At 38.3% G+C, this 14,612-nt stretch overlaps 1 protein-coding gene across 11 annotated transcripts in view; it reads left to right on the top strand.

Annotated features, from left to right (window-relative positions):
* Positions 1-14,612, top strand: part of TRIM9 (tripartite motif containing 9) — a 1,161,212-nt gene that overhangs the window by 839,619 nt on the left and 306,981 nt on the right. For all 11 annotated transcript variants that reach the window (XM_044074318.1, XM_044074311.1, XM_044074319.1 and 8 more), the window contains exon 7: positions 178-316. In XM_044074318.1, coding sequence (XP_043930253.1) covers positions 178-316 — 139 coding nt within the window. The remainder of the gene's footprint in view (positions 1-177; positions 317-14,612) is intronic.

Genomic DNA, 14,612 nt, shown 5'->3' with positions numbered 1-14,612 from the left:
ATTTGTAGAAGTGTAGTTGTCCTTGTTTTAGACAGACACATTCCATTTAATTTTACGCATTGACTTCGTCTTTGCATTATGCCTTTTGCTGTTATTTAATCTCCCGGACTAGTAAGTGAGAAATAATGGCATTGTTTATGATCTGTTTTATTATTCCTATGATTTTTTCCTTATCAGGAGGTATATGTTGGAAAGGAGACCATGTGCACAGTTGATGGACTTCACTTCAATAGCACATACAGTGCTCGGGTAAAGGCATTTAACAAAAGTGGTGTCAGCCAGTACAGCAAGATACTTGTTCTGCAGACCTCAGAAGGTAAGTTTGAGCTCAAGGGTTTATTCTTTGATCTGGATTGTCAAAATTAGTTTTCTCTTCTATCTTCATTTTAGCTAACAAATTTTTGTTTCAGATCCTTAGCTTTTACCTAAAGTGTTCCTATACAGATGAGAAGTGTGAGTGAGTGTGTGTGTGTGTGTGTGTGTGTGTGTGTGTGTGTGTGTGTGTGTGTGTGTGTGTGTGTGTGTGTGTGTGTGTGTGTGTGTGTATGTGTGTGTGTGTGTGTGTGCGTTTGTGTGTTTAAATACTAATATTAAAAAATACCCATAAATCAGTACAGCTTGTATGTTCAGCCATTAACAAATAAAAACGTTTATAAAGCAGGAAAATAGTATCATATTAAGACACATCTCTTTTTGTTTAATTAATAATGCTTGGATTATGCAAGGTGATAGAGATCATTATAATAAAACATTATTAACCTTTTCCTGTTAGTAGTAATCATACAAACTGCGCCTTATTTTTGCAAGAAAATGAGTTGCATTAAGTGGATGCATTTAATAACAAAGATTTAATAACAAAATGACTTTCTGTTATTGGTGCTTTTTAAACACACACACACATATGCATGTACACAAACGGTTCCCTATTAGAATCCTGAAACACTATAAGCCTGAAAGTCAAAATCCTGAAAACTAATGACTGAAAATGCAAAATCTCGAAAATGCAAAATCCTGAAAGTCAAAATCCTGAAAACACAAAATGGACATACTGACGTCATTGTGGCTTTGCTATTGTTAGCCCTGTGGTGTTAGGTCATGCGTTGGGTCCAGGTAAGTGTGCGGTTGGTTTTATGTTAGGGTTAGGGGCAGTATAAGTGAGTTAGGGTTAGGGCGCAGGTTAGGCATGTATGCAATAGTGACAAATATTGGGGTTAGGGGTGGTTTAAGTGAGTTAGGGTTAGGGCGCGGGTCAGGTGAGTGTGCGATAGTGACGGACCTTAGGGTTAGGGTTAGGGTCAGGGTCAGTTGGTAGATATTAATGTCTTTATAGTGACATATTAGCATTATTTGTGTTTTCAGGATTTTGACTTTCAGGATTTTGCATTTTCGAGATTTTGCATTTTCAGTCATTAGTTTTCAGGATTTTGACTTTCAGGCTTATAGTGTTTCAGGATTCTAATAGGAAACCACACAAACACATGCATATGTACACACTACCTTCAAAAACAAGGAAGCTGAGTATTTATTTCAAAGCAACATGTCCTCTACACACGATGAGGAAAATAATTTTAATGCGACTCTCTTTTGAGCTGCTTTGGTTGCAGAATAGCAGTTGTATATTGTTGGACTGGCATACCTGATAATCCCACAAAAAAGGCCTTTGCGTGTCCATTTACTCTGAAGGTAGGCCACCTTTCTAATGTTAGCGCTGATTTACCCCTCTCTGGATTGCATCGGGGCACATAGTTAAGGGTTTTTAAGAGTACTCAAAAAGTTTTTGTGATGGTCCTGCCATTTGTCCAGTGGTATTAGTCTCTATGACCTGCAAACATTCTCACAAGCAGGAAATATATATTGCCACTTGCAATATGCCATTACTGTAGTTATGGCGACATCATTTTTTTTGAAGTCACCATTCAGAATCTTCTGTGTGCGTGTTTGTTTTGGAAGAGTATTCTTCCAGATTGTGCCCTGTCAAACATCCAGCATATCCATGTGTAATCAGATGGTCTATTTGATTTAAGTTTGTTGTGTGGCAGCTACAGACAATAGCTGCAATAAACCTTTAAAAAGGTCTCTTATGTGGGAATGTGTTCTATGTCTGGCATAAATTCCACTGTGCTCACAACCACATTGTCTTTTTTAATAGTGCATTGTATTCCATGAAGAAGAAGCTGCAGATACTTCTGATAATAAAATACTGTCTTTTACTTTTCAAAGTGTAGCTGGAACAGTAATGTCATACACAAAAGTAACCTTAGGCCAGTGTAATTATCTCTCTGCTTCCTTTTTTTAAAAGTTTTCCTACTTTATTCTGCTCTGCTGCTGTTGAATGAATAGTTGCGAGTGTTTAACTTTTCAGTGATGTTTGTATGTTATGCTTACGGTTTTTAATAGCAGATACTTCATCCTGTGCAAGTCTCAGCCATCTGCAGATGCACTACAGTGTTAGCTACAGCAGTAAACTCTGGCTTACTTTTCAGCCTCTCAGACTTTATTCATTTATTTATTTGACATTTGTTAACCGGGATAAGTCCAACTGGGCAGGGAGCTTTTTCCAGCGGAGGCCCAGGGGAGACAAGATCCATGCACAAAAAGTAAATTAGCTTACACATTTATACAGTGTAATACTTAAAAACATATACCAGCTTGTTAAGATAACACAGACAGTAGTAGTACATAAGCAATATTGAGGACAAAGAAGCATGAAAGCACTTTACAGTTGAAGTTTCTATTACCGGTGTGTAGAGAATTAGGTGAGAGGATGAGGTGAATTTAATATGAAGAAAACAGTGTAGATCAGAGAAAAGGACGTAGAGGAGATGGAATATGGTCAGGGTGGTGAGGATAGAACGTCAAGGGAAGTAATGAGAGAGAGAGTATGGGTGAGGGGTGAAAAAGATGGAGGAAGGTAGGATGGTGAAGTAATGAAGGGAGAGGTTGAGAAAAAGGATAGTGGTCAGTCTGACAGGAACAAGGGAGTGAGGAAAGATTAGGAGATAGGTAGGATTGAGGCAAGGGTAGATCCAGGAGTCTAGGAGTCTTTCTCTTATAGCTTTTTTATATCTGATGCTATTGGAGAGGGATCTGATAGTTCAAAGAATTTTGTTCCAGGCTAGGGATACTGTACAACTGCATTTAACCCTTGCCTCTTTAGAAATGTGCTGGGCATGCCATTAATAGCATTTTCTGGTGATTTTATAGCACTGACTCAACTACACTAAGGATGGCAATGTTGCCACAGACTGCACTCTCTCCAGTCATTTTGAGGCTATGTTGTATCCTAACAATTTTTAAGACAAAAATTTATCTCAGAAACATTTTGTATAAATGTAGGATACTTCAATAGTCAAAACAATCTCATAAATGCCTGCTGGGCTTTAGCTTTGCAATTTAGACTGTTACAATGTCTTTCTCTGATTATGGCTGCAGTCCCTCAGCTATTAGTCTATGACCCACATATTTCAGATTTGTCATTATTAGTTTATATTTGCTCTTATTTAATTTCAACTTTCCCATTCAGTTCGGTGTCTGTATCAGTTTGTCATCTTGTTCTGTCCCCACACTAAAACAATGTCAGTTATAGCCTGCAATTACCTTTGCAACTGTTCTCTGAAATGCCTTTAGCACTGATGAAATAAGAAACAGAAGTCTTAATAATTTATACCTTCCTGGCGTATTCACTGCCTATATCTTATAACTTCTTTGTTTCTTATTATCTGCCATAATGTTGGTTTTCATCTAGTACTGAAAAGAATTTAGCATTTGGCCTAGTTGAAACCATGTTCTCTGTTTCAAGCAATAGGTAATACTCCCTCTAATCACTGTTTTTCAAATCTTAGAGACTAACAGAAGTGCGAAGCTTGTCCTGGATCACAACAGTGACTACTCTATTCACTCATTCTGTTAGCTGTTTCTGTTTATATTGATACCTAAGCTTTCATTTTGCTCCAGTTCTTACTCTTTTCTACTCCTAAACACTACTTGTGCTTTCCTGCGAGAATGTATTACTGGTATAGCATCTTCATTGATCTTAATATGGTGATTGTGTGGCAGGCTACCATCCATCCATCCATCCATAACCCCTTATGTCTGTAAATAAATCTGCATAGCCATGTAAGGTGTCTTCAGGTTTACTCTTCAAGTATATGCCGGCCCTAAAAACATATACTCTGTACTTGAAAATAGCCATTCTTTTTAAGAAACAACCATAACTCTTTTATTTAAACTAGACATGGCTATTGATTACACACCTTACTGCCAACATGCCCTATGACACAAAATATTAGGAAAATTACCTCTGTGTTCTAGTGCTACTATATGAATGATAACCTTATACTTTGACATTTTTATCTTCAGATCAGTAACTTTTGATCAAAAATTTTTACTTGGTATCCCAAATATGTCAATAATGTACACACTACTTTTCTTTTCAGTTCCTTTTAGTACACTGATGTTTTAAAAGTATTTTTGATATAATATTACACTCGGCACCCTTGTCTCGTTTAAATTCAATACTTTATTTATTCTGAGAGTTTTTTTGCCAATGGTCAGTTATGTAGTTTTGTTATACTGCCTCATTATTCTGTGATTTTAGAGTATTGTCTCTTTCCATTTTAATAGTATCTTCTTTTGTTGCCTTAATAACAGATAAAGGTTTATTGAGCACTATTTTTCTTATACACATCATCATCCTCTTTCGGCTTTTCCGGTTAGGGGTCACCACAGCGGATCATCTCTTTCCATTTCTTCCTATCCTCTGCATCTTGCTCTGTCACACCAACCGCCTGCATGTCCTCTCTCACCACATCCATAATCCTTATCTTAGGCCTTCCTCTTTTCCTCTTACCTGGCTGCTCCATCCTTAGCATCTTTTTCCCAATATACCCATCATCCCTCCTCAGCACATTTTCTTATACACAACTTTCTGAAAATTTTCTTCCTGTGACAGGATTCTCAAAACTGATTAAAAACTGGAAACTTCTTCCTCTTATGCTTATAGTCATACCTGCCACACAAGGTTTGAATTTTACCTGAAACATACTTCCTGCATATTTTAGGGCTGTTTTTTTTGTAATTCTCGTTAATGTTTTTGGGCATTTTTCACTTTATGTTTAATTTTTCCTTTATTATTTGACTCATATTTTATCTTAACCCATTTCTGTTTCCTCAATTAATTCATTTTCTGTCCAAATTCAAACAAGACATTACTCTGTTAATAGGCTGGCTTTGTTTTGTCATTTTCATAGGTTCATAGGTAAGTACTAGGCTATCAGCCCTAGGGCCTATATAAGCCTAGCGAAAAAGGTACCCTGACTTTCGCCACCCAAGAAAATTATTTTCCTGTGTCCCTGTCGAGCAGAGCCACAGAGGTGATCCCCGGGGTGAATTTCCCATTTCCCATCCAATCATCAAGATTTTTCTTGAAGAGTGCTAATGAGGAGCTTTGTCTGATATAGATAGGTAGTTTGTTCCAGAGTATGGGAAGTCTCTGGGACAGGAATCTATCCCTCCAGCATGTTCTGTTTATTGTGATGACAAGGTTTAGGTCCCTAGAGTAGGTAGCTCAGTGGGATTGGGATTTCTTTAAGTGGAGCATGTCCAACAGCTCTGGGTTCGACATAGCTTTGTATGTTAGACAGAGATCGCATCTGAGTAGGCGATATGCGATGGAGTAAAGTTGCAGTTTTTTGAGACAGTCTGCGTAGGGCATCTGTTTGAGGCTGGTTATCCCCTTTGTAAGGTATTTCTGCGGCCTTTCCAGTTGTTGTAGATGTTTTGTGAGGTACATACCAAAAGGGGCATTGTACTCTATAATGGGTCTAATGAATGACGAGTATAGGGGAACAATGACCTCTTTTTTCCTGGATGAGAAACCTTTTGTGATGAGGTGTGCCATGTTGAAGGAATTTCTGACTACTGTGGTGATGTGATTATCAAAGGAGAGACTACTGTCCACCTGTATCCCAAGGTCTCTTATCACACATTCAGTGTTAAGTAGACTACCACCTATGTGGTAGCTCATGGGTACAGAGTTTTTACCAAAGGGGATGACAATGCACTTTTTGGCATTGAGCTTGAGGCCATGGCTTTGACAACAGGCATCTTTTTCAGTGAGGCCCTTTTGTAGGAAGTCTACATCGTTAGGAGTTTCAATTATGGCTCCTAATTTGCAGTCATCTGCGAACGTCATTAGCCAAAGACCTTCTGTGTTAGCCTGTATTTCAAAATAGTAGATACCAAACAGGAGAGGGCCCAGGACTGAACCCTGTGGTACTCCACTTGTCACTGGTCTGAAGTCGGATTTGGAGTCTGCTACTTGCACAGTGTGGGTTCTGTCAGTGAGCCAGTTGGCAACCCATCTTGTGACATAGGGATTTATACCCACTTTAGTGAGTTTATGTATAATTCCAGAGTGGGGGATGGTGTCAAAAGCCTTGGTGAGATCTAGATAGGCTGTGTGAACCACCTTACCGTTGTCTACGGCTTTGGTGACTGCTTCAAAGAAGTCAATCAGGTTTAGAAGACATGATCTGCCTTTTACAAACCCGAACTGGGTGGGGTCCAGAGTTTGGAGATTACCAATGTCTTTATTTCTAAGTTCCATGATGATACGTTCCATGGCCTTGCAGACCAGGCTTGTTAGGCTAATGGGGTGGTAGTTTCCAGGGTCTGTGGTGGCTCCCCCCTTTGTGGAGTGGGATAACCATTGCTGTGTGCCATTCAGTGGGCACAAAGCATGAGGTGAGGCTATGACTGAACATGGTGCTTAGGTGGGGTACCAGTTCATTCTGTAGTTCATGTAAAACACAGCCTGGGATGTTGTCAGGTCCCATGGATGCTGTGTTCTTGGCTTTGGAGAGTGTGTTTTTTACCTGTGCAGCCGTGATTACAGGAACTTTGCATTATTCCGGTATAGAGATGGGCCCTTTATGGAGTGGGGGGGGGTAAAGTTAGCACTGAACCTATGTGCCAGGATGTTGGCAATATCAGTTGGTTCTGTATATTGTGCTGTAACTCAGAGCAGATCTGAGTGTTGCCATTGAGATTCTAGATATAGCTATAGAATGCTTTGTGGTTGTCTTTAGAATCAGTGTCAATTTTGTTTTCATAACTAGCTTCGGAGGATTTTATGAGGGATCTCAGCTTCTTACTGAGGCACTGAGGCTGACCAGGGAGTTCTTCCAGTCATGAGATTTTACACTTTTTTGCAACAGTTTCTTTCTTCTGTTGTAGAGTTTCTTTATGGCAGGGGGACCACCAGATTGGCTTCCTTTTTTTGGAGGATAGCATCTTGGTTCTGTTAGGGTTAGCACGAGCCATGCACTCGTGTAAATGCTTATAAAGTGCATTTGTGTAGGATTCAGAGTCGTACCTCTATTGTCCATCTGCATGGGTGTCGTGAAGTTTGCCACTTCTGTCTTAAGAAGCGTGAAGTTGGCTTTGGAGAAATTTTTTATGGTGATTTCCCTAATCGGGGGTGGGGGCGGGATGTGGATGTCTAGACTGATTAGCTTGTGGTCAGATCTGACCAATGAGGAATTGACCTCTGGTGTGGAACACCGGTCGCCCATGTTGGTAATGACCAGGTCTAGGATATTGCTGCCCTTGGTGGGGGTGTTGATAAGCTGATCCAAGGCATTACAATTTATGAATTCCAGAAAACATTGAGCAAATTATACTATTAATGTATTGTTTATCATTAGTGAGTCATGTAACTTGCCAAACTCATAATCTTTGGCTCAATTCTTTAATGTAGTACCATAAGCATATAATTTCCTTGAACCCTAGTTTCTTGTAAATAATAAATGTGGGCTAAATAGCAGAGTTTTCTAGGTTCACAATAAGTCCTGAATTTCTTCATCACTGCTATTTTGCCTTTTTTATTGAAATGTAAAAGTAGTAAACAATTTCAGTGTTTTTCCATGGCAACAATAAAAAATGTAATGAGATGTATATTTTCAGGCTTCTGTGCTATTCCATTCACAGTAAAGATCAAACAAAATTACTGGATTCATAATTTCCAGTTTTCTACTAAATCATCTTGCAGTGAGAGAATTCCTGGTGGTTGCATATGGAACATATTTTCTTAAAAAAAATACTCAGGATTTTTCATGAGTTATGCGAGTGAAAGACTTCATTGTAGTTTTACGTCAAAATGAATGTCTGACAGTATGAGGCATTGTCAGCTATGCCAGGAGAAGTAGGGCAATGGATATGTAACATATAAGAATTCATTAAGAGTAAGAACATTAAGAATTCTTAATTTCAAAAGCAGACCTACAATTTAAAAGTACAAGGGGAAAGTGCTAGTACTAACTCTTGGTGACAGCCAGTAAGTTCACTCAAAAGACTAATCAAAAACATACTTATACAGTGTTTATCTTTCATTTCATGGAATTACCAGTTCTGAACAGTTCTGATAAACATGATCCTTTACTTAACCACTGTCTATCACAGTTTATGTGACACTTCAACATACTGACTAATAAAGTTAAGCATTGTCAGTATGTGCCTACAATGCCCACATCTCCCATTTTCACGTAGTAATATTGCTGGTATGTCATATCCCTTTTGTGATGGATTATTCCTCTTGATTAGGAAGCTTTCACACATTCCAACCCAGCTTTATTATTTGATTTTACACAAATTATCAGAAAACCTTAAATGCACAGCTTCAAGGCCAGTAAGCAGATTGCAAAACTATCAGTGTACTGTAGCTAAAATTCTCATTTCAGTGATAGACACAATGAATTTGGTTATCCAGGTTAATTCCACAACAGCACATTAGTATTATGGTTATAGATTATAAGTACATCAGCATTTGAGTTTATATTTTATCCTGAGTTTTCCCTCAGAGTACTTTGCTTCCCCAACAGATTTTTTTTCTTTTTACTTTTTTATCTGAAAAGCAAATACATCTGAGAGTGATTGATATGACTTTGGCCAGGGGAACCCACTGTACCTTGCAGAATTGTTATTTTTGTCCCAAGAGACTGAGGCAGCTGATTGGAAAAAAGACAGCTGTCAAGACTCTGCTTACAGATTTGAAATTAAACTGTGCTGGCAGGAAAGGCTTGATGCTCAAGTCTAATCCTAAAGTGAATGAGCCTTGGAAAAACATTTTACATTTTAAAGACAGGAAGATGTGTAAAACAGAAATAAAGAATATGAGACTGATATTGTTTAAAGCTTTTAAAACATTTTTTCTAAGACCTGTCCAGTCCAAGTCATTTACAAATTATTCAGTTAAATTCTTATTTCTGGAATAGTTATCCTCTCTGACCTCCAGCAGAGCATAGGCGATTGTACATCATTTACGTTAATGCCGTTTTCATTACAGATCATAAATGTACCTCACTATAGACCACCCCTTAAACATTAGGGCACGGCAAGAGTGTTAGTTACTAGAGGATAACATTTCACCAAGATGTTGTGAAGCATGTAACACATCCAAATATATAAATAATCTCAGCATACTATTACTCTATCATTGTTTATAGAATATGGTGCCTATTTTGGTAGTAAATTGCATTTCTGAGTCCCTTAGTAACACTCTTTATAAAAATAAACTCCTTTAAGGATTTATTTTATGACATGCTAGTTAGTTAAACAAAATAGTCAGTGGATATCACATCGCTGACATTGTTCGAGATATAGTTTCAGTATATTCTGCCAAACACAAATATTTGGTTAGCTTATAAATCATCTGTTTTTCATAAACTACCCTGTTTCCAGTTTTTCATTTTTCTAGCAGTACCTTGCCCTGCTCTATTCTTCCTTTGTATGTATTTCTGCCCCGCATATTTTCAGAATATACAATATTCACTGAATACGGAATGCAGTTATACTGAATGTCCTGTGCAACTGTGGGATAATATGGGTTGGCAGGGAATTCTTTCTCAGGCTTTTTTACAGTGGCAGAGCAGGTAACTTCTGATTTCAGGTACTCCATCTTGTTATTCAGCTGTGTAATTCTATAGTTATGTCAAGAATCTAAATGGCAATGCTCAGATCTGCTCTTAGCTACAACAGAATGGCATTAAATATACTGATCCCACGGATATTGCCAATATCCTGGCAGATCAATTTAGTGACAACTTCACCCCCATCTCACCCCCTAAAGGGTCCATCTCAATACCAAACGATTGTCAAATTCCAGTAATGACGGCCACACAGGTAGAAACCGCACTCTCCATAGCTAAGAATACAGCATCCATGGGACCAGATGACATCCTGTGCTGTGTACTACATGAACTGCAAAATGAACTGGCACCTCACCTAAATGTCATGTTTAATCATAGCCTCACCTCAGGCTTCTCGCCCACTGAGTGGTGCACAGCTACAGTTATCCCACTCCACAAGGGGGGATCCACCTTGGATCCCAGGAACTACCGTCCCATCAATCTGACGAGCCTGATGAGCAAGGGCATGGAATGCATTATCATGGAACTTATAAACAAACAAAGACATTGGCAACCTTCAAACACTGGACCCCACCCAGTTTCGGTTCGTGAAGGGACGATCTTGTCTCCTGAACCTGATTGACTTCTTTGAATCAGTGTCCAGAGCTGTGGACAAGAGTAAGGCAGTCCACAAAGCCTATCTGGACCTCGCCAAGGCCTTCAACACCATCCTCCACTCTGGAATCATAGATAAACTTAAAATGCTGGGCATAAATCCCTACATCACTCGATGGGTTGCCAACTGGCTTACTGACAGAACCCAGACTGTAAAAGTAGCTGACTCCAAATCCAGCTCCAGACAAGTGACACGTCGAGTACCTCAGGGTTCATTCCTGGGACCGCTCTTGTTCGGCATCTACTTCTCTGAAGTACAGGCCAACACTAAGGGACTCTGGCTAACAAAGTTTGCAGATGACTGCAAACTGGGAGCCATTACTGAATCCCCAAATGATGTGGATATTCTACAAAAGGGCCTTATAGAAACAGATGCTTGGTGCCAGAGCCATGGGCTCAAGCTTAATGCCAAGGAATGTATAGTTATCCCCTTTGGGAAAAAACATGTACCCATGAATTACCACATAGGTGGCAGTACACTAAACACCGAAAGTGTGATGGGAGACTTAGGGACACAGGTGGACAGTGGTCTCACCTTCAATAACCACATTGCCACAACAGTCAGGAAATCCTTCTATGTGGCACACCTCATCACTTAGGGCTTTTCATCCAGAAAAAAAGGAGGTCATTGTCCCACTGTACTCATCCCTCATTAGACCCATTATAGAGTACAACGTCCCATTTGGTATGTACCTCACAAGACATCTGCAACAGCTGGAAAGGCCGCAAAAATACCTCACTAAAAGAATCACAGGCCTAAAGCAGATGCCATATGCTGACCGTCTAAAAAAACTCCAGCTATACTCTGTGGCATATTATCTACTCAGAGGCAATCTCTGCTTAACATACAAGGCCATGTCAAACCCTGAGCTGTTGGACGTGCTCCACTTAAAGAAATCCCAATCCCTCAGAGCCACATGCTCCAGGGATCTATACCTTGTCATCACAATGAGCAAAACACGCTGGAGGGATAGGTTACTGACCCAGAGACTCCCCATACTCTGGAACAGACTGCCCATACATGTTAAGCAGAGCACCTCCTTGACCCTCTTCAAAAAGAACCTTGACGATTGGATGGGAGATAGGAAATTCACCCCGGGGATAACATCAGTCACCCTGCTAGACAGGGGTCCAGGGAAGTAAATATTGTGGGAAGAAATATTCGGGGAATTGTTTGGCTAGGCTTGTATAGGCCCTAGGGCCGATAGCCTAGTACCAACCTATGAACCTATTTATGTAAGCATGTGGTAAGATTAGTCTGAGTGGGACTTACCTTTAGTCATGATTCTAAATGTAATGAAGTTTGAGTAAGGGACACAGCCTGATAGTCATATTTCTGACAATGTTTAGTAATGTGTACTTGCAAGTGCTAAAATGGAGGTGGCTTCCCAAAGTCATATAACAGGGTGGAGACTGTTACTGACATTTTCATAAGTCTCGTTGCATATCTGATTCATAAAATTTGTTTTAGTTTGACTTGCAAAATCATTATCGCTGTGGAAAAAAGAACTTTTAACACTGTCCACAGGGATCCCACTAGCAGCAGTAAAAGTAAGATATTCAGTAGTAAAAAAGTGCAGAGTACAAGTTTTATTTTGCTTATAAATAAATCTAGTAGGTATACACAAATAAAACATCACTTATTTTATAACTACCCGTGTGCAGATTACTAGTTGCACTTTTACTGACTGCAGTATTATCTGTTTTAGTTTTAGAGTTATTCATTATTTTTGTAAAATGAAAAAAAAAATTTATCTATTTGTGAATTTACAAGCAACAAACAGATAAGCAACCAATGAAATACCAGTCATTCTAGAGATACGGTATGCTAGGTATAATGAGATAGAGTCATATAAAGGTATCTTTCATCCTCTGGGCTGTGCTGAGTCTACCCTAAAACTGCAGTTCATTGTAGGTTTACTTCAGGGTCACTCCCTGCTACACTACATTTACACTACACTCAATATTAGTAAAAAGCCCAAGGTGTACTGAGTGATATAAAGTAAATCCAACTGCCAGCTCACTGATTAGAATAAGTCATAACTTTGACGTCCAGTCAAACATTATAAATTCTATATTCAACCACAAACCAAAAAAGCAATGTAACTCGAACCACAAAAGAAACCAGTGAAAGACAGCTCTACTTTCCACCAAGATGAATTTAATAATAAAAAAACTTGTTAGTTTCGTCTCTAGCGCCTCGGCTGTTGCCTTTACAGAGTATAAAAGCTTACTCCATTAATACATACACTTTATATACTCTCTTAACATATCCAATAAGTCAATTACATAATTAAATAAAATTCATTCATAATTAATCAATAAAACAATCAATATATAAAACCCTGCCAATTACACTCCTTATTTAGCCCCCCTGGCTGTAAAGTTCCATATTTTAAGATCAACACTGATTCCTTTCTTCTTAAAGTAAACTTTAACAAATTATCGTCACCATATTGATTTTCTATTTGTTCTAAAACTGTGACTGTCATATCTTTAACTACCCCACCATGTATTAAGTGGAAATGTTCTGCCACTGGACTTGACATTTTTTTATTCTTAACATCCCTAATGTGTTCCTTTATCCTCTCTGCTAAACTTCTTTTGGTTTCCCCAATATAATTTTTACCACAAGAACATTTAATCAAATAAATTACTCCCCTGCTAGTACAGGAATATGTACCCTTCGTATTAAAAAGTTTTAATACGAAGGGTACATATTCCTGTACTAGCAGGGGAGTAATTTATTTGATTAAATGTTCTTGTGGTAAAAATTATATTGGGGAAACCAAAAGAAGTTTAGCAGAGAGGATAAAGGAACACATTAGGGATGTTAAGAATAAAAAAATGTCAAGTCCAGTGGCAGAACATTTCCACTTAATACATGGTGGGGTAGTTAAAGATATGACAGTCACAGTTTTAGAACAAATAGAAAATCAATATGGTGACGATAATTTGTTAAAGTTTACTTTAAGAAGAAAGGAATCAGTGTTGATCTTAAAATATGGAACTTTACAGCCAGGGGGGCTAAATAAGGAGTGTAATTGGCAGGGTTTTATATATTGATTGTTTTATTGATTAATTATGAATGAATTTTATTTAATTATGTAATTGACTTATTGGATATGTTAAGAGAGTATATAAAGTGTATGTATTAATGGAGTAAGCTTTTATACTCTGTAAAGGCAACAGCCGAGGCGCTAGAGACGAAACTAACAAGTTTTTTTATTATTAAATTCATCTTGGTGGAAAGTAGAGCTGTCTTTCACTGGTTTCTTTTGTGGTTCGAGTTACATTATAAATTCTAGTTTGCCTCATAATTACAGTGCATCCTAGTCCTCTTAATGCTGACCAAAGTCAGTCAGCATGACAGTTTTATTAATCCTAAGACTACTAAAAATGCTTTGCAGATTTAAAGTAACACAAGTATTTCCCTTTCTGCATACCTTAGCATTCCAACCCCACCTAGTATATTGTGCAGTGCCCTGCTAAACCCCACCCTGTGTGTTTCATGTTCAAACTGTGGTTAAATATTCAGGAAAGCTACATGATAGATGTGGACATTCTGAGCATTTTAATGTGGAGAAATAACAAAATGAATGGGATAAAACATCAGGTAGAAGGCAAGCAGCTAGACAGACATTAAAAGCAAACCTCATTGTGATAACTTCTCATACCAAGACTATCTGCACAAAGCGTGTTTGGAAAACACAGCATAACTACTGCCATCTTCAGCACTTTTTGCTGATAAATCAGATGGAAAACACAGCATAACTACTGCCATCTTCAGCACTTTTTTGCTGATAAATCTGCCTGCTTGCCTTCCTTTCCCAGTCCTTTGTCTGTGATGTTTTCAGATCTAAAATGGTTTACAAGTTCTTTCTTTTCATATTCTGTTTGTATTGTGATTCTTATACAAACATAATTTTGCTTAAAAATTCAGTAAACTTTCTCTAATTATGTCGCTGGAAATGATTACAAATTCTCTAGCACTAGACAAGTTTCCCTGAAGCCTATCATCTTAAATATTTA

The sequence above is a fragment of the Protopterus annectens genome, chromosome 6.part0 (genome assembly GCF_019279795.1).
Source record: "Protopterus annectens isolate FY-2018-M chromosome 6.part0, PAN1.0, whole genome shotgun sequence".
Taxonomy (NCBI): Eukaryota; Metazoa; Chordata; order Ceratodontiformes; family Protopteridae; genus Protopterus; species Protopterus annectens.
The sequence above is the reverse complement of the archived record's forward strand: the minus strand, read 5'-3'. Positions and strand labels throughout refer to the sequence as shown.